At 36.8% G+C, this 25,985-nt stretch overlaps 2 protein-coding genes across 7 annotated transcripts; one reads left to right on the top strand and one right to left on the bottom strand.

Annotated features, from left to right (window-relative positions):
* Nucleotides 1-620: 620 nt before the first annotated feature.
* On the top strand, nucleotides 621-9,900 carry LOC112196910. Of its 2 annotated transcripts, none has more exons than XM_040519286.1 (7): nucleotides 621-778; nucleotides 887-1,003; nucleotides 1,079-1,392; nucleotides 9,043-9,119; nucleotides 9,205-9,276; nucleotides 9,393-9,455; nucleotides 9,651-9,900. In XM_040519286.1, the coding sequence occupies exons 2-7, from the start codon at nucleotides 894-896 to the stop codon at nucleotides 9,819-9,821; spliced, it is 807 nt and encodes a 268-aa protein (XP_040375220.1). In that variant the 5' UTR covers nucleotides 621-778; nucleotides 887-893; the 3' UTR covers nucleotides 9,822-9,900. The 2 variants fall into 2 exon arrangements, with proteins under 2 accessions (XP_040375220.1, XP_040375219.1); XM_040519285.1 differs by having other exon boundaries at nucleotides 9,393-9,503.
* A 1,224-nt stretch (nucleotides 9,901-11,124) lies between these two features.
* Nucleotides 11,125-17,160, bottom strand: LOC112196908. Of its 5 annotated transcripts, none has more exons than XM_024337380.2 (10): nucleotides 16,904-17,160; nucleotides 16,161-16,294; nucleotides 14,014-14,565; nucleotides 13,725-13,903; nucleotides 12,688-12,772; nucleotides 12,503-12,574; nucleotides 12,296-12,406; nucleotides 12,083-12,223; nucleotides 11,817-11,981; nucleotides 11,125-11,718 (listed from the first exon to the last, which is right to left on the bottom strand). In XM_024337380.2, exons 2-10 carry the CDS (start codon nucleotides 16,170-16,172, stop codon nucleotides 11,443-11,445), a joined length of 1,593 nt encoding a protein of 530 aa, XP_024193148.1. In that variant the 5' UTR covers nucleotides 16,173-16,294; nucleotides 16,904-17,160; the 3' UTR covers nucleotides 11,125-11,442. The 5 variants fall into 5 exon arrangements, with proteins under 5 accessions (XP_024193148.1, XP_024193147.1, XP_024193145.1 ...); XM_024337379.2 differs by having other exon boundaries at nucleotides 11,817-11,996; nucleotides 16,161-16,238; nucleotides 16,904-17,155; XM_024337377.2 differs by having other exon boundaries at nucleotides 11,817-11,996; nucleotides 16,904-17,154.
* Nucleotides 17,161-25,985: the final 8,825 nt, after the last annotated feature.

Here is a 25,985-nt window from a genome sequence, read left to right as displayed (position 1 = left end):
TTGTCACTGAAACAACTTTAAAAAATTCAATATTTGAGCTGTCGTGACTGTACACTTTTATGAGTATTGCAAAAATCTAATCGTTCTTTTGAAATTTTTCTTTGTATGTATATTTATCACAGTACGAGAAATTTGACACTATTTTTATAGTGTAAATGAATATATTGTTTTGAGAAAAAAAAAAGTATAATATATTTTTGTCATTTTAGGGCGAATTTTAGCAGTCTGTTGTAAATATTTCATTCCATCACCGCTTGCTCTCATCCTCTTCGGTTTGAGGTTGTGAAAAATTGAATTTAAACTCAAAAACTCCCGCCACAAATTTTTTTCTCCCGCTCCCTAAATTTGAATTAATAATAAGATCAGCTCCAAATTCACATGTGGGCAACTTCAAACACTTGTTTTCACAATGTGGTCCAAATGAATTTTCAAGGTTGTTATCAGTTTAATAGAAGGGTAAACTGGACATTTTAATATTTTGGGCATGAATTTTTTTGTTCTGGGTTGTCGTGGAACACAGAGCAGAGACACGAAAGGTCTTTTTTTTTTTTGAAATTCAAAAGGTCTTTTTTTTTCTTAGAAGGAAACACGAAAGGTCTCATAGGAAACACGAAAGGTCTTATAGCACCGATTCTCTCTCAAACTCGGTTGGGATGTTGCAGCACCGAGTTCTCTCTCAAACACGAAACTAGGCTGTTATCTGCACCCTATTGTTGCACATGTTTCGATTCCATCACCACCGATAAGATTGCAATCCACCCCGACTCGTTAGGCACAGGTAAACAAATCTTCGACTTTCGTCTGTTTTAAACGTAGATGCACCGAGTCTTCCTTATTATGCTTAATTTATTATGCATTTAGACGATAACGGATGTTGCTTTCCTAGGTTTGATATGCAAGACAGTGGCTTCCAATTATTCGAAAGTAACAAGGTCGACACAAACCTAAGTGAAGATTTGGATGAGCATATGGAAGATGAATTGACTGGGAGTATTGGAGACATGTATGTTTGTCTTTGAATCTTCCTTATTAAGCTTTATTATGCGTTTAGACGATAACAAATTATTTTCTCTCCTAGGTTTGATATGGAAGACAGTGGTTTACAAGATCATTGCAAAAACTCCGTTAGTGAAGATTTGAATGACCATATGGAAGATACAAACGGTACACCAGACGAAGAATTTGATGATCGTATACTCTTCAAAGGCAAGCCGTATAAGGACTTGACATTAGAGGATCTTCGTGGTGTTGAGTTCAAGAGTGTGGAAGACGTGGACAGATTCTACTCCTATTATTCATTGGCAATGGGTTTCAGCATGAGGAAGTTTAAACTTGACAAGAATCGTTCTGGAACACAATTCAACAGAAGAGTGCTGGTTTGCTCAAAACAAGGTAAGAGAAAAGAGTCTGGGAGGGAAGATAGTTTTAGCGAAGATCAAGGGCTAAGGGGTGTGCATGAGAATCCCTTACAGAAGTCTGCTGTGAAGGTTTGTCAGCCTAAACATAAAGGGAAGAAACAGTGCATTGCGCAGAGTGGTAACCAAAAACAGTGCACAAAGACTCGAAGAATAACAAGGGCGAATTGTCCAGCAAGCTTTACTGTTAAGTGGTGTTCTCAAAGGGGGGTCTTTTATGCCTCAAAGTTCATCACGGAGCACAACCATACTTTGGCCAGAGTTGAGCATCGTCAGTTTCTAAGATCACACAGGCATGTGAGTGAGCACGACCTTGCTCAGGTTAGTGCATTGAAGAAGGTTTCTGTGCAAACGTGTCGTGCCTATGAGCTACTTGTCCACCAAGCTGGAGGCCATGAATACGTCGGATTTACGGCCAGAGACTTATATAACAAATTGAAGGGTGAAAAGGAGGATTTGTTGTTGGACGGTGATGCCCAGGCGTCAGTTACTTGGATGAATATGAGGGCAATCCGGGATCCCCACTTTTATTGTATATACAGTGGTGATGAGAATGGTAGGCTAGCAAACATGTTCTGGAGAGATGGACAATCTTTATCTGATTTCACAAATTTTGGTGACGTACTTATATTCGATAGCACTTACAAGACCAATATCTACAGCAAGCCACTAGCTGTATTTGTTGGGTCCAACAATCATAGAGCAACTGTTCTATTCGGCTGTGCATTGCTGGTGGATGAAACAGAGGAAACATATAATTGGGTTTTGAACAGTTTCTTGACCTCAATGCATGGAAAAAAACCCATGTCTATAATCACTGATGGAGATGATGCAATGCGTAATGCGGTAAGTAATCTGCTACCTGAGGCCCGCCACCGTCTTTGTGCGTGGCACATAGGAAAAAATGTGTGTCGACATTTGAAAGACGAAGACACACGGAAAGAGTTTTTCCATTTGATATTTGCTGGCCTCACCGTTGATGAATGGGAATCTGCTTGGCAATACTTTGTTGCGATGAACCGGCTGGAAAATGACAAATGGGTTACCAGTATGTACAATAAGCGTGAACGGTGGGCAGAGGCCTTCTTCCGAGATCAGTTTTTTGCTGGTATATGCAGCACCCAGCGATGTGAGGGGATGCATAGAAATTTGAAAGGAGGTATAGGGCGTTATATGAGGTTGTGCGAGGTGTTGCCACGTATGGAGAAGACTATACAGCGTATAAGGAATCGGGTTTTGGAGGATGATTTCCGTTCAGAACATTGCGAACCAGTGTATGGCACCCACTTGCGATGTTTGGAAGAGCAGATTGGTAAAATTTTCACTCATGACATCTTCCTCTTAATCAAGGATCAAATTAAGTTTGAGTCCAAGTTTGTTATTGGGCGTAGAGAGGTTCATCTCCACAATAGTTCTGAGTCCATTTCATTGACCCAATATGGTAAGCCGGAGCGGCGTTGGACTGTGTTCTACCAACCTGATGAGAGTAATCCCAGATTTGTATGTTCCTGCAAACTCTTTGAGTCTGATAGGATTCCATGTTGCCACATCTTTGCAGTCATGAAATGTGAGATGATTACAATGTTCCCAGAATCATTAGTAAATGAAAGATGGAAAAAAGATGCAGGTGTGAAGAGGAAATCAACCCTCTCAGGTTCAGCAAATGACCAGTCTACACGGATTGCAAGGTACGGCGAATTGATGGGAATTTGTGCTAAAATCTGCCATCTTGCTTCCTATAGTGAGGAGGGGTATGATGAGACAAGGGAAGCTCTTCGGCAGATGACCTTAAAATCTAAAAAATACAAACCTGCAACAGAGGCACCCATTGATGTTCCTTTTGAAGGTGTCCACCCTAATGTGATCAGAGACCCCGTTGTTTGTAGGACAAAAGGCGATAAGTCTAAGGCCGGCATTCCCGAGGATGAGGAAAACTACAAGTCTAAAGTAGGCAAGGGCTGCAAAATTTGTCATATGAGTGGGCACAACCGGAGAACTTGCCTTCGGAATAGTTCAGCAAATGAAGGAAAGCAAGCTACACAGCAAACTAAAGTGAAAGGATGTAGTAAGCAAGTTGGTGGAAACAAGTCAGACAATAGTGCTTCTGAATATGAGACTAGTGATAACAGCGATTGTGGAAAAGAATCTAACAACATGCCTAAAAGTGGTGCTACCAGTTTGATTCATAATCTGGAAGAGGCTCGCCCACTTGAGTTTTTTACTGGTTATGAGAAAAGCAACAATTTGGAAGGGGACTCTACAAGTTCTGGACTCCCTGATTTCTTTGAACACTTTAGGCCCTTCTATAATGAATGATGGATATATATTACCCTTCTAAGCTGTGCAAACATTTTAATTTTTTGCTGGTATGTTCACAATTTATGTTCATTTTAGATTGTTGCAATGATAAATTCTTGGTATTATAGTTTTCTCACTTGTATGTAAAGTATGTGCTGACTTGTTCTATAATTTCAATTTAAATTGAGTCATTTGTAATCTTTCAATTTGCGCAAGGGCTTTGATTTCCAGATTAGTATCAGTGGTGTCTGTTTAGGTTTAGTTATTGGCTATAATGTCTGCTTCCGTTTAATGTTTAAGTTTTGTTATTGGTTCTAAGGTCTATTTTACATGCATATCACTTTGTACTATATATGCTATATGTGCTGGTATCTCTCCCCCTCTCTCTTATCTTTTTGGTTCGTTGTTTGCTTTCAAGTGGCATTTTTTGTTCAGTCTGAATGAAACGGTATACAGCAAATTTGAACTTGGTGCCTTTCACCTTTTTAAAGTAAGCTAGCTACTGAATTAATGATGTTGGCCTTATGAGTATAGTTAAACAGTTAACGTAGCTGCAATTACTGCTGTATTGATTGGTCTTGTGTATACTGTATGTATATTTTGTTTCCCTTGCTACTTGACTTGCATTTATAAGTTATTTTGTTCGGCAACAATACATCACATATGAAATTATCCTTTAACTGCAGGTCTAGTTCTCTAGAACCAAACTAGGCTTGGGTGGACTGGAAGTGGCAAGCCTTAGAATGAAACTCTAAGAAATTGGGAAAACAGATTAAGGTCAGTTACTTGTTTTTCAGTAACTTCAGAGTGTAGTTCTGTTCTTGAGTTTTGAATGCTTGGTGATCAAGTCATTAAGTGATAGGTATGGACAAAATATGCAGGTATAATTATGATTGTTTTGCTTGATGTCCAAGAACTGAATTAGTATAAGTAGGAGATGAAGTTCAATTTCACAAATTGGAAAAGAGAAGGGAATAGAACACTGAGAGATAGAGGGCAACAAGAAAAGAAAGGAAAGTAAAGAGAAATAGATAAAAAGAGTATGTATCTGAGGAATAGGAGCATGAAACAAAAGAAGAAGAAAAAAAAGAGAGATTATGGAGAGGAGATTAGAGGAAAATAAAGAAGAAACAAAATTAGGATTGGAAAAGAAAGTAGAGATTTGATCCATGAGACGTGAGAGATACCTGAAGTGAAGGAAGGGGGAATTAACAAGAGTAGTTTGATTGATGTTCTGAATGGGATTCAAAGGTGAATTCAATCCTATATAAGCTATTTCAATTGTTATTCTTGTTCTTATATTTAGCTTGGTTCTTTATCTGATTTGGCTTAAGCTTCTGCACAGTTAGTAACCTAAATGATTTTCAAACAGAATGCAAGAATAGAAACAGATTAAGATGATAAGAAACTTGGCTTTCTGAAGGTGGGTGTCCTGAGTAATTCTTAGGTTGCTGTTAGGTTCGAATTCTTTTTTTTTTTGTTTTTTGTTTTTGGTGACAACAGTGATGAATAAACCTCTATGCATCATTTGCACATCCATAGAACTGATCAGGAACTTTAAAGTTAGTAGAAACTGAGGTAACATAAAAGAGAAGGAAATTTCTGTACCATAATCATTTTGCTAAGTTTGAGAAACCATAACCTTTAATCTAGACCTTCATTTTAGAAACCATTTGCATCTGTTAAAAGCTTAACAAAGACCTTCTCAAACTTTCCAACAAACTCATAACACCTTTTTTCAGACTTCATTTGAGATACTTATGCTTTTGTGAAATCAGTTACTCGTATAAGTTTTTCTTCACAATAAATCTGCAAGACATTTTGGTTAGTTATTTAGCACTTCAAATGAAATCCAAATGGCCTGAGATTTTAGGTATAATTGCTTTTGCAGACAAAGGCTGGAGACGCTGGCAAGAAGTGAGAATAGTGATCTTGTTGCTGATTTTGTAGCCGTTGGTGTTTCTAATAGCCATGTTTTTGCGTTTGAGTTGAATCTTATGATCGTTGTGGATTTTAGAGGCAACTTCTGCTTATATATATTCATTATGTTTCGATTTTTGAATATCCTGATGTGGATAAAGTTTAAGATAGTTAGTGACAAATTTCAGACTATTTATCGACTTTCATCATTTAGTTCTTGTTGTATCCCATCGCTTTGAAGATGCTTCTAAATGTTTTGTGGCACTTTGGTATGGTAGTATGGTTTTCCTTGACTTCGATCTTAATCCAATGCCAATGGGATCTTTATCTACTTTCATCATTTAGTTTAATGCAGTTGCTGCAATTGGGTGCTATGCTCTTATTGATAGGGGACGGCTCAATATTCTTGCCACAACGATCCAAGTCGCACGGCCAAAAAAAAAAAAAAAAAAGGGGAGAATCATATCATCCCTATTTTGAAAACAGGGCAGTTGAACTCTTATTTTGTTCCTCTTTAATAAGAATTCACATATATGGAATTTCCATTCCATTGCTGCATTACACTACTTTCGTAGTGGGATTTCACATGGAATCTCCATCGTAGTTGTGTCATACTACTTCAGTAATAGCTGGAATAGAAATCCTAGTTCCATCACACTACTTCACTAATAGAGGATTTAAAATGGAATAGAAATCCTAGTTGCATTACACTACATTAAGTCATTAACAAAAGTTTACATGGAATGAGATTACAACAGTGGCGCGGGCTCTCATTTTCAAAATTGAAAAGTTGGTGGGAAAAGAGATAGAAAGATCGACGTGTGTCTGTGTTATAGCCCAAGCTTCAGTCTCTGTCTTGGAGAACAGAAAAAGAATAAAAAAAGGGACGTTTCAGTGCTCAAAGAAGGTGTGCAGACGAAATTAATTGGATGTGGTGTACCTATTCTCTTCCCTAGAAGACTTGAAGGGTCTAGTATAGAACAACGCAATGCTGTTAATGTATTGTTCTCCAGAAGCTTTGGTTGCATATGTATGGAGACTGGAGAGTGAGTGTCGTAAAAAGAGAGAAGAAAGAAAGCAATTATTCTTTTACAGGTGAGTGAACCTAGCGAAAATTATTGTTGGGATCGGAATGGAAGGGAAGGCCATCTCCTTGAAAAGTTTGCAATGGGAGGCATCATGGGGGATAAGGGCTCAGCCTCATATTGACTTCATCAACACAGTCCGGGCCCTTCCCATCGATAAGATTTCAGCTATATGGGAGATGGGTTTTGGTTCACTTCAGAGTATAGGATGCCCTCAGCTACATGACCAGGTATGGAAAATGATGGTCGACGGCCTTGAACCTCTGAATGAAACAGTGGTTATACATGGAAAGACTTTCAGCATACATGCTTCTGATTTTGAGCGTATTATGGGAGTCAGAGATGGGGGACTTGATGTAGGTTTTAGTGGAGATAGTAACACAGCTGTTGTCGCGCATGTCAAACAAGAGTTAGCTGGTTTAGATGGGAACATAACATTATCCTCGTTGAAGGAGGTTGTTCTTCGAAGGGTGGATGTGGACCAAATATTTAGAGTGGCCTACGCATTGTACGCAATGTCCGCCTTACTGTGCCCAACCAATAGTGAAGGGGTCGACTACATATTGCTTATGGCCATGATAACAAGCAGGTCGATAGGGGATCTTAATTGGGCTACATATTGCTTCAGCAAGTTGATGGATGGTGTACTCACAAGGTCGCGCAACGACTATGCCATTGGCGGTGCATGTTTCTTGTTCCTCCAAGTGTTTTACTTTGAAGCCGTTGGGACAAGTTTGGGATGGGTTGACAAGACAATCACACCAGTCATATATTGGGGAGTTGACAAGGCCGCAAATTTGGTGCAGTTCGTTAAGAATAATGGAGGCTTTACCTCAGAAAATAACAGAGTCTGGGCACATGAGATAGGTGGCACTTGGATGAAAAAGAATGCTGAGAACTATGAAGGTGGGATAACAGTGGAGGAAACAGTTTTTGCACAGGTGGAGGAGATGTGGTCAGAGATAGAAAGTGTGAAAAATGATGTGCACTATATGAAGGAAAACATAGCTCTTATTGCAAAATTGGGTGAAATGATTGAAGGAGTTCGAACTGAGATTTTGTCAGCTAGGAAGGAAAACGTGACCGCTGCTGCCGCAGAGGTATTCAAACAATACAAACCCCAATCAGATCATATGCTTGGTGTCAGACCTAAAGTCATGGAGAGAGCAATAACAGAGACAAGGAGTAACAGCGCACACTTTAATGGGGGAGAGGATTCTAAATCTAAAGGGGATAATTCACAGGATTCAAGTTGCATGATCTTATATTGCAATAATGTCAATGGACAGACAATACATAATGATAAGGTATGTCTTATGATAATTGAAGACTAAATTTGTTTGTTTTATAATTGTTGTCAACCAATTACAACCCTGCGTTAATCAAGATACTAAGTACGTATAAAGAAATGCTTAATAGTGCTTCTGAACATGCATGTACTTTGTTGTAAACATAACACAAATTTTGTTGGTTGGAAGTGATAATGACAAGGGAACTTTCCAAATTCTATCTGTTGCAGGTCAAGGTGAACGGGAACAATGGAAAAGAACTTCACCCAACTCTATCTGATTGTTCAGTGAGCCCCATTGAGGGTCCAAAGGCTATGCGTAGGAGCAGTAAGGAGAAAAATAAAAAGATACCAACTGTGGCACCTAGGCACATTGTTCGTGCACTATTTAAGAAGAGTGCAATTCCTGGTAGAAAGAAGTCACATTTGAAGGGGTAGGGGAAGGGGACTATTGATGCCGGCCCATTCTGTGTCAATCGGGGTACTTCTAAGGACGACATTGATCTTTTGAAGTTTATATTTATGGATATGGAGCAGAATGATTTGGACTACCGGTAAGGTTAACTAAAATTACGGTAACTGATTATGAACAATTTGTGGAAAATCTAAATTGCTATGATTTTATGACAATTTTCAAAAAGTGAGCAATTGTCATTGATTGTCTTGGTCTACCGTATGCTGTTGGGAAATTGCACAAGGTCTTTGAGTTCCAGAATAGTTTCACTGGAACAAATGATACCGATATTATCACCTATCCCTTTTGATGCCATTTATTGATCAAGTACTGCACAAAGTTATCTATCCATATCCAAAGATGTAAATTGTCTATGAAAATCTGTGCTTCTGTGTAAGTTGAGTCAGTTGTAATCTTTCAATTTGCGCAAGGGCTTTGAGTTCCAGATACTTTAGTTATTGGCTATAAGGTCTCTGATTCTGTATAAGTTTTGGCTCTAAGGTCTGCGACTCTTTTTTATTTGTTGGCTCGAAGTCTATTTATATGCATATCGGTTAGTAACACATCTTGACAGTGCCGTAGTTGCGAGTGTCGAAGGAATGCACGTCACAAGGACTGATCTTCAATGCCTCGGTCCAAGGGAGCTTGTCTGCAGCCTTGTGAGTGATTACAATGTATTTTTGTAATTAACAAAAAAAAGAAGAAGTTATACACGGTCTAATAACCCCTACACACTCATTGCAGGTTATAAATATATTTGTGGAGTACCTTAACGAAATAGGAAAGGAGGATTGGTATGTCCCAACATACTTCGGGGTAAGTATTCCAGAATTTGATCAACATCACAAGCCAGGTTCATTACCTACATAATTTGTTCGTACCAATTGAATTGGGTGATATCTCAATGTTCGTAGATGTTCATGTGATTGCAGAGAAACTCTATAAAAATGGGAGACAACATGTCAACTCAAGAATGGATTCAACAGACTAAAAGACTAAGTAGGCTTGACAGATTCATTGGCCATTTTGCCAAATGCAGAAGGGTATGTCCATGTTTTTTTTCTTCTTCTTCTGAAAAGAGGGTATGTCCATGTTTTGTGTTGTTGAGTTTAAGATTCATATACTTATACTGCCATCTTCAAAGTAATGTGGGTGCTTTCAATCGGACTAACTAGGCTTGAATTGACCAGATTTTTATCCCAATGCACGACCCAGGAATACAAGAGAAGGATGCACATTGGTATTTATTGGTGGTGCATGTCAGAGATAGGTCTGCAGAGATCCTTGATAGTGCTCCAAATCCTTCCAAAACAATATCCCGGCAAAGAGATGCACGGGCAGCGGTATGGTTCTTCAAGTAACATAAATAAGCTACAAAATATCCACATACTATAGGTGTAATTTGATCTTAATTTCCTCAAACATAAGTTTACATGTTTTACTTGATTGAAGACATATTAAGCACATTTGTTATATGTTGCATTAGTTGGACATGCTAGATCGCATTTATGGCGACGCTATGTCGAGACATGCAAATCGGTTGTTTGCTTTCGGAACCCTTCCCTTCAAGGCTGATGGAGCTGGACCTCGACAGAAGAATGATACAGACTGCGGTGTTTTTGTCATTAGGAATATGCAGCGATATGGTACCGATTGGGCTGCTACGGTAAACCAATTACATTGCATCAATTTATTGATATGTTTAATGGGTGGAGCAAATGAATTCATCAATTTAGACTAATAATATTGATGAAGACCAAATTTTGAAACGTGCAGTACAATTCGGATATTGAACGTGCAAGTTTGGTGGTCGAGTGTCTAAGGCATCCGAAGAACGAGGTGGGAGACTTGCATGTGACAGTGGACAGATGCTTAGCTCGCATCTCCGGGAAGTAGAGAAGTAAGAGAAACAGCAGTGTTGCCGACCCCTTAAATTTTTTGAAAATTACCATAGAATGGTATATTTTGTAGTGGACTCTATGTTACCAAGTTAATTGTCGAACATGGTGATGTCGTATTTTGTGAAAGGGGAGTTGGTAAATTTTGTAAGCTAATATTTGTGAACGGCTTGGAGTTTTTTCTTATGTATTCAATTAACGTTTTAGCGATTGTGGATACAGCCTATTGGTAAATTATCAATTATACTTGCTATATAACTCCAAGAGATATAAGATAGTACTATAGGTAACAGATAACGATACCGGTGTGCATTGTTTATATAGAATAGTGTTCAGAAGGTGTCGTCCATTATCAAATTAAGCAGAGAATTCTTGTCAGTTTTGAATTTCCTTACATGTACAACAATCATTTCGGATTTTTAATAGGCCGAGCAGGCAAGTACGACATGCGTTATAACATTCAGAGAAGTAACCTTCAATTTCATTTCCAAGAAAAACTAAAAGATGAAAAAGGGCTTCTTGATTGACAGTACACGTGAACCCAGGCGTTTCATATTTGTTTCTGCTACCAGCAGGCCTAATTTCATATCGAAAGTCGATACACAACCTCGGACCCAAAATTCAACCACATACAGTATTGAAACTTTTGCCCACTGCTGCACTGCAATGGTGTATTTCTTTGCTGGTCACTGCATCTTATAAGTTGTATCAAATATTCTTCTTCAAAACTTGCAAAACATAAAGCAAAACATAAAACAGATTTCAGTTATAGGAAAACTAATCTCATTCAGGTTAACTTCGCTTCATTTGAACATATACAGAAAACCAATACAAATAATGGAGCTGTATCTTAAATATCTGAACTCAAACCGCACAGCCAGTCTAAGCGCAAGATGATCTGGTTTTATCTTCCTTAACATTGCTTTTGTGATCTCTTGACAACATTGTATAGCATAGGCCAATTCTTCAGCCCTTTTAGAGAGTGGTACACTGTTGGGTATTGGCAAGTAGAAGGGTGACACAAGTAAAACCGAGTTTGTCAGTCATTACAAATTCGGATGGCTAAATACCGTCCAAATCATCATCAGACTCGGGATTTTCTCCTGCGATGGCTGCGACATTTCTGACCGTTAGGAACCTTCTCGTGGATAATGTCCGTTGTTGTGTCACAATTAGTTGCAACGACAACATTGGACTGTGTGGCCTCGGCATTGGATTTTGTGGCCTCGGCTACATTAGAAATACCTTCTCGGCAACCTTCACCTTTCATGGCAACTCTCATCACCGATTTCAATAGTTCATTGCTTGAATTATTGACTATTTCAAGTGCAAGTGCAGATCGCATCTCTTCCGAATTATACTGTTCATAAATGCAAAAAAAAAAAAAAAAATTAGCCATGAAATGGTAATGATCATCACATGGTTAGGTGTCATTCTAAATTTTTTTTGAAAACATACGCCTTCAAACCACTTATCCGAATAACACTTCATCTGCATCATGATGTAGATCCCGCTGTCATATTTGTTGTCTGTGGTTTGGTTACCCTCTGCAAATGAGAGGCGAAATGAGGGAAAATTGTAATAAACATCTGAGGACTTCGTCATTGCACTTCCAAACACCGTCTGCAGTAGAAGCATCTAAATTCAACAAAAAAAAAAAATTTAATTAATTAATTAGCAGATAAAAGCAATCAAAATCCGACAATTAATAACATAACCCTTACGGTGGCTCTTGCTATCTCAAGTCGTCTATTCAATGATGTGAATTCTGGCACACTATCCGACAACTCAGCAATTTTCTCCTTTAGTTTCATAACCAACAAAAACCAATGGTCGGCGATTTCATCATACAATGGGATGAAAATCTGCAAAAGCACCGGGGATTATACACATGACAAGCAAAACAATATCCATACAACGAATTCACCCTTTATTACCTCAACACAATGCTTCAAACGCCTATGGAACCTCTGCAGCCCACAAGCAACTATTGTTGATGCAATTGAAACAGGTACATTGGATGGATCCTCATTTGACCCGGCTTGTTCCTATGCATGAAGACATTAATTTAGAAGTCATTATCAACATTGTTTATATATTGATACAATAGCAGAGTTATTGCAACCAAGGTAATTTCTTTGTACCGCAAAGAAAGTAGGTAAGAACCATGAGTTGGACTTGGTCTGAGACATGTACGCAGTCCAAATGTTTATGACCTGAATCATTTTTAGTCATCTCAAATATTAAGATTACAGCAGTATGTGCAATGTGTGGATTGCACTAGATTTTGACACAATAGTAACTTAATAAGCATAGTGCGGCCACATACCTTGGAAGAAATTGGGACTGTTGGCCAAAGACATTGGATATCCTCATGGGAAACCCCAAACTGTCCACTGCGGGCAACTTCATCCCTGTATTATTCATTTAATGCATTGGTCAAAAACAATAATTCTTTCTGTGATCACAATAGCAACTAAAAGTCAAATGAGTGATTGACAAAAGATGTGCGGAAACTTCATATAGCAATGATGGAAAAAAGATTCAATGCATATACCTACATTCATGATCTATGTACAGTACCACTCATGACATAATGTGATTGCTTTCGAAAGAAAAGAGATTGAGGCAATGATACAAGCTGACTGGAAAGATGAGAAATGTGTCTTGTGACAACGTGAGTGGTTCACGAACATAATAAGCTGATTATTTCTCACTTAAAAAGAAAAGGACTCTGATAGTCATGCTCGAACCACTACTGAATTAGATCACAAATAAAGGGAACTAGAAGCATTCATGTTGGCTGACTCAGCTTACCTCCGAATCATCATCTAGGACATTTTCTGTGAAGAATCATAGCCAAGTTCACTACCAAAAGACAAACAATATCTCACGAACATATAGATAACATATACTGCATTTCATATTTTCATATGCATCTCCCTGCTACATAAATAACATATACTGCATTTGATATTAAAAACAGTATCTCACGAACATATTTTTGGCTATTCATCATCCAAGACATCAATAACTAGTCATACAAATTGTACTTCATTATTGGACCAATCAAAGCACCTGTAATAATCCAATTTGCTTAAAGTAATTATTTTGCCTATTCGGGTGGGATCATTTCACCGAAATTTGCATTGTTGTCGGATCATTAATCAGGATATTCAGTTAATCAAATAAAAAACTTTCAAAAGTTTTCCCCATTGATGGTAAATTGTTATCTCTAAATGGATCACCGGTGCATTGAGGCTAATGCAAAGAGCCACATGTGGCAAAAGCATAAAGAAATACACGTCCAACATATATTTCATATAATGATTCATTTTTTATTGAACTTATAATGTGTTTACTAACCTGGACTTATGTCCTCTTCTTGGCATCCTAAACAAGAACTTTAAGACCTTAGAATCCTTTCGTGATATCTTTCCCAGCAACGGAAATTTCTTGTTTCTTTTTCTATGTTTGGCCTCTTCCACCGTGCCATTTTTTTCCTTTCCTTTTCCTGTCACCCTCTTATCTTCCATATGGTCAACCTATTAAATGGTTTAGTGTCAATAACTCGTATATTGGTACAGTCATTTGGTAGATAAACAAAACTGCTTCTAAAGTATATTGCCATGCCCTAGCAATGTTTCAAAGTTACCTCATTTGCAGGGATTTCCTCACATATTCGGTGCTTCGCACGGCTGTCCAATGATAATGGAGGGCTGAGACTAAAATTCCAAATTGGATGGCCGAGACAAAATTTCCTCTTTCGTGACTCCTTGCAAATGTCAGCCACCAAATTGTGCTCACCATTCTCCCCCATGGTTTGTATAACATTTTCAGCAACCTTATGCATGGTGTTTGGCCACATTGTTGTCACAACATGTATTACCTCACCAACAATACCTTCAATCCCACCAACTTTCAGTTCACAGGCTAAGTCTTGTACTTCAATTAATTTTTGTCTCAATGTCTCAATATTGGGTTCCAAACATCCCAGCGTTGATCTAAGCCTCCCCACATCAGACTTTATCGCAGCTACTTCAGACTTCAACAAAGACATACCTTCAAACACACTAATGTGAAATCCGGTACTAACATGAATTGATTCATTGGTCTCGCCTTTGTTGGCAGGAAACATTTCTCTGAGTTTTCTTCTCTTCATTCTTCCGCTATTGTCGTCACTTGAGGCCTTATTTGATGCCATCACCTGCATGCATATATATTATCTCATTATATTTATGGGCAATGAACAACTCCCTAATAGCTACTAGAAACCAGAAAAACCAAAACGCAGAAGGAAAACCCAAAAAGAAAAAGAAAATGTACAGTTCTTGGATACTAGAAGTGAAAACAAAAACACAAACAAACCCACATTCCATTTTCTCCACCTTAAATTCTCAATAAAGCAAAACATTCATTTTAGAGAAAGGCCATTCCTTTTCAAAGTCGTAAACCTTCTCAGCAACCAAACACCTCATAACAAAATGCAAACATGTTATAGCCAAAATTCTCACAAAATTGAATATGGGTTTGAGAGAACAAGCAAGTACCTCTTTTCTTTCCACATGTTGTCTCAGCATATGCAGACTACTCTAAGGGTCAAATACCATATTTTTTAGGGTATAAGTTCTCCCTAAAGAGGATTTAAATGATCAAAAGGCACCTATAGGGATTTAATATGTTTGACAACTTATTATTACTGAAAGGAAGCATGTACCAGAAAACCAGTAACAATTAAAATGAATAGTCATTCATTGGATTTCATAAAATACTTCTCTATGTTCGCTCCTTGTATTCGATGTAAGAAGCATGTACTTCTAAGAATGGATTTCTGGTACATTTCTAATGAAGGTTAAGCAAGTATAAAATTGAAGGAAGGTTAAGCATGTACTTCATTGGATTTCTTATAAGAATGGAAAGGAAGGTTAAGCAATGAATCTGACACGAAAGGAAGGTTAAGCATGTACTTTTCTAAAGGTTAAATTGTTTTCTGGTACATGCTTCTTATAAGAATGGATTTCACAAAATGAAGGGTTTAAGAATGCTGTTTAGAGGTAACACAGAAAAATTTAACTCGAAATTGTATTTGGAATTGAAAAATTATGTATCTTTTCACAGATTTTAAAACATTTTCAACCATAATGCATGCCTAAAGCCTTGAACATTTTGCAAAAAGAGGTTGCATGTCTGTTTTCCAGAGATGAGTGCAAACCATCACTAAATTCTATAGCAAATCACCTAAACTGCTAAGTAGCACACTTGCTCACTTAGAAAGTCAGAAAATATAGAAAGTCAGAACCAAAGTCTGCAACTTTAAGCTCAAACTGGATCAAAGCACACAGTGCACTCAACACCACCCTTTTCTATGTTTGGAAATTCTACAAGATTTTCTCCCCCACGAAAAAGATCATCCACTGGATTTTCCAGAGAATCAGTAATTGTTTTAATAAACATTAACAACAAGCAATTGCATTAATGAAGCATCAATTGATTCAATTCCAAATAATTTTAGTAGAGGAGCAGAGAGTGCCTACTATTTTCTGTCAAAACTGTAAGTTAAAACCAGCTACAGAACACAAAACATAATGTTCAGCAGAAATTTTAGGGTTAGCTGGAGTGCCATCCCTCATCCCTATACTGTAATTTGGACTAAATTCCCCTAAATTATGTTACTTCAAATTATAAACCCTTCATTTTGTGACTTTATAAAATCCAAAGTTTTGAATGAAATATATAAGAAAATAAGAATATAAAATTTCATAGATAACTCGAGAGTAAAATTGGGATGATGTAGTAACATACCGCTTCTTTCATGTTACGATCTGCCCCACATCCCTGATACAGAGAAATTGGAAGTTGGTATTGAGCTCGGACATAGCCCTGAAAAGAAGCAAGATAAAACCACTTTATAGCTTCCTTTGGATTTGGAGGTTCAACTGCACAGACAATAAATTTGATAAGCACAAAGTATAAAATTGAAGTATGAAGTTGAGCACTCCCCATTCAATAAAACCAACATCCTGATGAAAGCAAATCCAACTCTAGTTCTGATAACATAACTTACACAGATTAAGGAAAAAAAAAAAATAAGGAAGTTGCTTTTCCCTATTGCAGCAAAACTGTGCCCCAAACTAAATAAGAACTTCTACATAAACATGAACGAATCCATCTGTATAGTGATTCTGTAGGCTTTGGCGATAGAAAATCCTAAAACTGCACTTATAAATCAGATCAAAGTTATGTACATAGATAGGGGAAGCCCTGTAAATTCTTACGGCAGTAGCTATTAACAACTAAACATCAAGCTCTTCGTCAACTCTGAAACATTTTTCCTCCCTAGCATTTTTTCCAAACAAGCAACCCAAACATGGATTTCATATACCCAATCAATAAGAAATAATAATTTCAGAAAACCCAATCAGTTAATCCAAACAACAGACCCATTCAAAGAAGGAAGTTGTGTGTCAAATTTTATTCACCTATCACTAGATCACCTAGATACAATCAGATTGAATCAAATATAAACCCAAAAGCAAACGACTTACAGGGAATTTGAGCTCCGTGGGGTGAATGCTAAGAAGAACTCCGGATTCGGTATTGAATCCGAAACCCTCATATTCAATTTGAGTGGAACCAATTGTGATTTGTGAAGAGCACCCGCCAAAAATGGAAACGCTGCAGAGTTGTTCTGGGTTTTGAGAGGAAGTGAGGAAGACGGTCGAGATGCCCAGCGCCCAGAGAGAATTTGGCTTGTGGTAAATTTGGCTTTTACTGCACTACGATTTTTTTGGTCTGCGTTTGACTATTGTTCACTAACCAACGACCAGCTAACGTATACCAACGTCTGTTAGCACACGTGACTTGCACACTGCTGGTGCAAGTGACCCGACGGTGCATGGAATCCTCTCCGTTATTTCAGCAACTATAGAATGAACTTGCTTTACATGTTGAGAATGTGATATCGAGACACTACCGTTTCTGTATTGAGTTATTGCTGCTCCATTGCCTGCCGGCTAAACCAAGAACTTGGGTCGGCGCAAGGTTGTGCACCTGGAGGTGAAATTCTGAGACTCTTTATCTTAAATCATTTTAACTCTTCCACAACCTTCTAATTAATTTTTTATGTAAGACAAACACTCTACACTCTCGACCATGTAGTCTTTAGGGTTTGCATGATTGAGTTCATAAAGATCAGATCACCCATATATCTTGATAGCTAGCCGTAGTTTTTGTTTCAGCAAATGCGGTTAAAGATTAGTTTATAGTACCTGGAAACACTTATGGGAGTAAAAAGAGGTAGTACACGTGGATTGAACTTGGTTTTATGGAGTGTATTCTTTTGATGTAGAAGATTAAGATGATGAGGTTTTTGGTTGTTATTAACATTCTTTAGAGCTTCGAAATGAGCAGAGGATCGATCATTCAAAAATGGCCTCATAAACAGGGTCGCATTCTGCTCGTGCGTGCATGCTTAGGAATGTGTTTCATCCCTCCCAACAATGCATGTAACACTGGCTACAAACGAGATAGAAAGAGAGCGATTCTATTTAGGGCGTGTCATGCCCTTGGCCAAGTGCTAACCTAGCTATCTAGGTGCTCCCTAGGTTACATCATATAGTAAATTGGGAACTGTCGTGAATTCTCATCCCAAATATGTAGGAGGTATTCATTTGGGCTGTCAGACCCTAAACTCGTTTAATCATTCTTCAACGATTAAGCTCCGCCACCATCTCTATCTCCTTATAACTAACAAGCTAAGCTCGACTATCCTACTTTGTTCTCTCATTCTGTCATTCATGCATAAATGAAATTTTGAACGAGTAAAAAACCATTATGAACCATCTAGTACTTGATTGGAATTAACAATTTCTTAGCAATAATAAAATAAAGGACTAAATACTGGTTACTACCTATAGTTTAGGTCTAAAGTCAATTTAATCCATGAACTTCTAATTTAATCAAAAGCACCCTTATACTTTCAATTTTGATCTAATATGTCCAATCCATTAGTCCTCCGTTAAATGAATTTGTTAACTTGCTGACATGCATGGCTCATACACTTTATGATGTGGTGTTGATGTGACATGCATAGTCATCTTGGGAGTGGGTCCTACTATTAAAAAATCTATCAAAGAAAATGTTTTTCAACAAATAACCTAACTATAACTTGGACTCACTTAACGGAAGACTAATGGATTGGACCTATTAGATCAAAATTAAAAGTACATGGCTGTTTTTGATGAAATAGAAGTTCAGAGATTGAATTGATTTTGGACCCAAACCACAGAGTAGTACTCATGGAGCATCCAATTCCTTCGAATATGATTGAGGAGAATCATGTTTGAAATACGGTAGCCCACACAAAATTACAAAAATTTCAACTTATTTACAAAAAGAGATATCAATAATAGAAAGTACAACACTTACATTTCATTCATTGTTTCGCCACAATAACACCAACGCCCCCAAAAGTTTCTTTGACCTAACTATTCCTTGTTCATCAAAGAAAGTTTTAATCTCTCACAATTAATTAAGGGAAAATCGTCCGTACAGTACCTGATGTTTGACCATTCTAAACTTTCGTACCTCACGTTAAGAAAATATCATAACGGTACCTGAGGTTCTAACCCCTACTAAAGATTGGTACCTGGAGTCGTTAGTTCCGTTATGGAAGCTGATAGCTTAAGGATATTTTTGTCTTTTCATGACTTAATCCCTTTTTTTTTTCCTATCAGAACATTTTTTTTCTCTCTCCCTACTGTTCCCCCCCCCCCCCCCCTCTCTCTCTCTCTCTCTCTCTCTATCTGAAACCTAGGGAATCCAGAATTCTCTCTCTCGTCCCTCAATTGGATTGTAGATTCATCAGAGGAACCTCAACAACAGAACGTATAAGGAAGGGAAAACAACGAACCCGCAATGACCATAACAACTCAAAATTTCAATTTCTGCGAATCTCCTCCAAACTAAAATTCAAGTATATAGTGAGGTAGAGCTCGACAAGGGGAACAAGTTTGATACCTGAGTAGAAACCAAACTTCGCCGGAAAACAGAGCAAACTTGCCAGAAAATTCAGAAACTTCTTCTCATCATCGATTCTCTCTTTTAGCTCATCATCTGAATGAACAAATACCATGAACAGGTCAGCCACATCGAGAGAGGATCCTTCTTATATAGGTGCGAGACCACGACGATGTGGCCGGAGCTGAAAAAAAAACCCGCAAAGAAGCCGCCACCTTCTCTCCTTCGATTCTCTGTCATCGGACGTCATTTGACAAAACCAAAAGCATAGGGATGACGGTGACACCGAGAAGAAAAAAACTAGGCGGTCCAACATCTGGAAGTGGCCGGAAAAAGGAGAAACAGCTAGGTCACCGTCGCGAATATTCAGGTCAGCACTAACCTAGTCTGGGTCTCGATCTATAGGTTCCTTCAAAGGTCAAGATCTTGTGCCATTTGAAATCAACGGTCCAGATGTAGCTGACTTGAAAATTCAAATTTTAATTATATTTTTGGATATTAACAACTTCCAAAAATCATTAAAAATAGCTCGAGTGTCTGACAAATCCTTCAAAAACTCCTACAAACTCGTAATAACGTCTAGTTTAATCCTACTGCTCGAAAGATAAATTTTGACGAACCAAAAATTTAAATAATTTTTCAAAACTAAAAATAGTTTAAACTAATAGAAATTTTTTTTTTTTGCTTTTTTTGTTTTATAAAAAAAAAATAAAGAAAACAAAAACTAAAGGGTAAAATGGTCATTGGATAATCAAAATATGTCAGCCCTTCAGTTTTTGTAACAGAGATAACGACTCCAGGTACCAATCTTCGGTCGGAGTTAGAACCTCAGGTACCGTTCTGATATTTTCTCAATGTGAGGTACGAAAGTTTAGAATGTGTCAAACGTCAGGTCCTGTACAAACGATTTTCCCATTAATTAAAGTTCTCTATTCATAATTGCAATCATTAGTTAGGTTTTGTACCAAAATTATGAAGGGTTAAACTGTACAAGAAAAGGGAAAGAAATGTGCGCCAAGCTCAAGTACTAATCATACATGGGGTCCCATAAGATTGCATTGACTATCCTGCTAATTAGTTTGCATATTTGAGAAATCTTCAATAAGGCTCCTTTACCTGATTTATATTAGTATCTATACTAGCTCATTGTATTTGAGATTTCCAAATGTGAGATGTGAGAGAGAGAGAGAGAGAGAGAGAGAGATTTGGTTTGTGAATGTGGGGGGCTGCAATTATTCTTCATATTGAAATGAGCGAGGGTCACATGGAAACATGCATGAGATGAAGATAAGGAGAATCAGACAATGAAAAAGCTCTACCCAGTAAACCTCTATATAGCCACCATTTGCGCAAACACATACAAAAATACAAATTTGTTTTCTTGTATCACATATCCTCCCAAATCTTTCATCAATTTGACTATGCGATCTCTCATTTGACTCGATAAACGCCATATAATGCTCACATTACAGAGATACTAATTAACAACAATAATATAAAACTTTGCGCATAAATTATGTTGTGTTTCATTCCATCTAACGGCACTTAGCTTTATTAGGTTAGTAACTGATAATTCTAGTACCAACAGATACTCTTATAATTGAAGACGCGTACGTATAGACATATAATGAAATGAATTGGTGAATTATGGGTTTTGAAATAAAGAATATATATGGAACTAAATCTCCTCAAGTAAGATTCAAACCTACAACCGATTAGGGTTTATAAGGCTAACATTGGAAGAGAAAAAAAACACTTCTATAAAGTGAGACCTAAAATATCTATGACCCTCATAAGAACCATGTGAGGTTAAAATATCACATTGAGTAAATGGCTAAATTCATTCTTTAAATTCGTCGTAATTATATAAATATAAATAAATAACATGCAATCCATGTCCAGTGGAAAGTCCGCTTGTTATAAAGGTTGACAAAAAGTTGATGAAGTATTTTAAACGACTTCCATGAATTAAGAAACAATATCGAGTTCACAAAAGCTTAAAGAACTCTCGCTTAAGTTGATCAGAGAATTATGCATAATTATAACTTCATAAATATGTAAAGAAAATGTTTCTAGAAAGATTCCACAAAAGACCTACAAAGGACCCTGCATGTGACCCAATCAAGACTATAATGCATGATCAGTCTTAACTATATATATATATATATATATATATATAGGATTTTGCTCAGGAATGGAGGTTCGTTTCTTAGTCAAGGAATGAATTTCCATATTTTGATCATTTTTCGATCACATATTCACATCTTAACCGTTCAGTTTTTAGGTCCTAATGTATAGATCACTTCTACAAATTTTCAGCCAATTTGATGATCGTTAAGGTATCGAACTCGATTAAATCAATGAACGAACTAAATCTGTCTAACCTGAACCGTTCGTGTTTATAATAGTAAATTGCAGTTTTGGATGCCTTAACGATCATCAATTTGGCTGAAATTTTGCAGAAGTGATCCATATATTAGGACCTAAAAACTGAACGGTTAAGATGTGAATATGTAATCGAAAAGTAGTCAAAATTATGGAAATCAGTTCCTTAGCTAAGGAATGGACGTCCGTTCCTAAGACAGACTTTGTGTGTGTGTGTGTGTGGGCGCGCGCGCGTGCTGGTAGCCTTTCTTGTTTCTTTTGCACTTTTAATAAGAAAATAAATCCCATACCAGGACAATTATCGATCATTTTCCCCATTTGATGTGGGTTATGATTCCTTTGAACTTCTTTTAACGTTTTTCTTTTAGTTATTTCATTCTTTTGGTGGGTTTATTTGGGAATGAATTTCTCATATCAAAGAAGACTCTAAGAATTAAGAACAAATTTTAGTTATGGGATTAATTAAAGAAGGAATATATTTAGGGAACCTTAAGATTTCATAGGTAGTGGTTTGATTCTGACATAACCCTAAAGAGTAAATCATTGTGTCATGTTACTTATCATAGGAAAAGCACCAATTAAAAAGTGATCAAGATATTTTTTATTTTTGTTATGGAAGTGATGGAGATATTATGAAATCATTAGCTTGGGTTTGCTCAATATCTAGTTAAATTAATTATTCCCACATTAATATCACTCGGCTTCCCATAATTAGATTCGGTTAATGAGGTTGTTGGAAAGTTTGAACTCAATGAATGAATGAAAGTCCACTTCAAATAATAGGGTGTGCGATGTTTGTTCTTCTAATCAAGTTAGCCGCCATATGAATTAGGAATTTAATTAGGGCTCAATTTAACAGTTGCTAAATTAGGACTTTAATTCAAGGTAGAATTGAGAACTCTTGATTGTGATCCTTGTATAACATGCTACTAAAACAACAAAAAAGAATATTTGCACCGCCAAAATCTTTGTTTTGGCACTACCTGATGACCTCAGCTTATTTAGATCTAAATAATGCTGATAACTCTTACAAATAAAAGATTACAATCGTTTAACCACGATTGATCGATGTAAAAACATGATCACAAAGAACACCATCGGAAATCTTAAACAACAATTTTTAAACAAGAAATTTGACGTTAATCTTTGTGTACCATGACCATAATACCAAGCTATATATATATATATATATATATATATATTAGAAAAGTGTAATTAAAATTTTAATTTAAATGTCTGATATCCAGAATGATACTAGACAACCCCGTCAATGAACTTGATATGATCTTTTGAATCGGAAAAAATCTCAGGCTCGAAGTAGTTCGGACCTGTGTTCAAACAACTCTCTCTTCTATGCATATAATCGGTAGTATAGTTCTATAATCTAATAGTTGAAAAGTTATATCAACCTTGAAAGACCACCTATGCAAGATATAAATGCAAAAAAAACATTATAAACCATAAACCTATAGTTAGAGAGCCTATATTACCCGGGGCAAACTAAACACCTTATTTAGATCTAAATGGTTTGAAGGAGAATGAACGATAAACAGTTAGGAAGCTGAAGAGTGAGATTATTCAAAACAAAGAAAACAAAAAGGAACCATGCCTATAAATAGCAACTCCTGCTTGCACGTTACATGAATTCATCATACAATTAGCCAAACCGAGCTCATTTTGAAACAAAACATTGAAGTCCAGCTTCAAACATAACAATTAACTTCAATACTTACTTCCCACTCAAACCAAATCCAAGGCCTCGATGTTTGTTTACTAACGTGATCTATGAACAATTAAACTAATCAAAAATTACATCAATTTGATCCAAATCAGAGTAGTTATAAATTTTAATTCCGTCTGATTCATGTATAAGCCAGAAACGGATCATAATGCATGCTCCATTCCCCTAGCTAGCTTATTTTTCATTATTATTCTTCAATAACATTATAAACAATTGCAACTAACTCCATAACTGTAATAACTGAAATGGAATCAGATAGATGTTATATTTAATTTTGGAGTCAAATTGTTCCCCTGAGTGGGAGAGAATCTGATATGAAAACATGTGATCACATGAACTTGAAAGCTTGAACCAGGCCGCTAGCTGTTGGGAAACTCTCAGTCAACAATTAGGTTTTAATGAAAATTCTCCAACTAGAGGACTAGCATGTGGTTCCAAGCTAAATAATTAACCAGGTGAACCCACCCAAGACAATTATATATTCCCTCCACAAATAATTAATACGTGCATATCCACACAAATTGTTTGTTCTACTGGCTTTCAGAATGAGTAATGATGAAGCACACATATTTTCTGAACACATGGTGGTTAGGTTTTTCTGTTGTTGAGGTGGAAAAATTGGGTAGAAAATTTTCACTTATTTTTCTGACTCGAGTGAGAATGAAGACATCTGGTTCAAGAAGTTATCTTCACGTACACGCTCCGAATTTGGATAGGTGTTGACAAGTTAAATTAAAAGAAGGGGGTACCTGTAAAAAATACTTTGATATATAAGTTAATGAGTGTTTAAGTAGTAGTGAGTGTAGTTAGGATTGATTGTCTATCTCGGGCATTCACCTTACCTAATATTTTATAGGTGACTTTGAGCGGATATCTCGACTAGTGCGCATAGTGGTGTGTAGTGTCCGCAAGTCATACTTTAGTAGATCCATTACATACTCTCAAGACAATGTGTGAGAGTGATTCTCGCTTGCTATGGATTCGGCTGAGTTGACTGATTAGGTCAGGTTTTTTTTTGAATAGGTCAGGTTTGTTCTCTTCCGGAAGATTTCTCAATTAAGAACTCATTATTTTTCATTTCTTAATTAGGAACCCATTCTAAAAATTTTACATCCCCACATATGATATGATTCTAAGATCTGGTAGATTAATTATGTGCTAATTAGCATTATAATTGATAAGAATAAACATAGTGGTATGATCCGAAGTTCTTCATAAATCTGAAGAGGAAAAACAAAGATAAGATATGGGCCCTAGGAAACCCTAGAAGCCGAGACTGCGGCCTTCTGTCGATCTGAGTATGCTTCTCTCACAACTCACCCTTTCGTATCGGAACGGTTGAAGAGATGTTCACTCGAATGGTGAAACGTACTTTTGGAATGCAATTGGTAGGTCGACTGAACTCATATTTTAACAATATATAACTATTTTTAAAGCAAAATTCAACTCCAACAGACTAGCTATTGCTAAGTTAAATTTAGCTTTAGCTAAATTGGCTAGCTATATTTAGCTAGAGAATCATGCATAGTTAAAGCAAAAGTTATATTCATCTCTCCTCTTTTGTCCACATGTCAGTTTATGATTGGATAAAATATAGTATATTATTTATAAATAGCTACTACTGCTAAAGCAATATTGTTAAATCAATAGCTACATTTAACTACAAAATAATTTCTACTATTGGAGATGCTCTTATTGTTTGAGTTCCGGCTTCATCTATCTCCGTATGCTAGAGTGATATTTGAACTCAATATCTCAACTATCTCAACAGTGTTGATTTTACAAATAATTAGTACACTATTGTCACAGCTCACCATCATAATCTCATTTATTTTTAACTAGAAATCACATTTATTTTGCTTAATAAGATAAAAATTGCATCAAAATTAATCAAGATGAACCCATACTAGAGTATTAATTGAACTTAGATTTCATGTATTAAAATATGACACTGTCTCCACCGTTTTGCTTCAAAGTTTCTAGTTTTACCCATAAACAAGTAGGATGCCAACTGACAGAGTTGTTGACTAAAGCGTTATACAAGAAACTCATTGAATTGGTCTCTAGTTACCAGCACAGTGAGTAACCCAACTTAATTTTAACACCGAGTATTTTACATACTATACACGTACAGTTACATACTATACGTTTCCAAATCATCTTACCAAAGCCATCTCCATTAATCTAAACAATATAAAGAAAATAAAAGTAATGGTAATTAAATGCACATCATCTCCTTTTGTCCCTGATAATCTATTGAGCAACTTGAATATGACTTCAAAGGTTCAGAAGAGTATAGTATTCACCAGAAAAGAAAAGAACATAACAAGAGAGCTTTCTTAGCCTAACTACACAGATAGGGACGGGTGGTGGTATTAAGAGAATAGTGAAGAGCGTTGTACGCGTCAAGCGGTTCATTGCAGGATTTGCAAAGTGAGCAATGTTGTAGAGCCATCAAAAAATCCAAAAGAACCAAAAAAAGA

Source organism: Rosa chinensis, chromosome 4 (genome assembly GCF_002994745.2).
Source record: "Rosa chinensis cultivar Old Blush chromosome 4, RchiOBHm-V2, whole genome shotgun sequence".
NCBI classification, from domain to species: Eukaryota; Viridiplantae; Streptophyta; class Magnoliopsida; order Rosales; family Rosaceae; genus Rosa; species Rosa chinensis.
The sequence above is the reverse complement of the archived record's forward strand: the minus strand, read 5'-3'. Positions and strand labels throughout refer to the sequence as shown.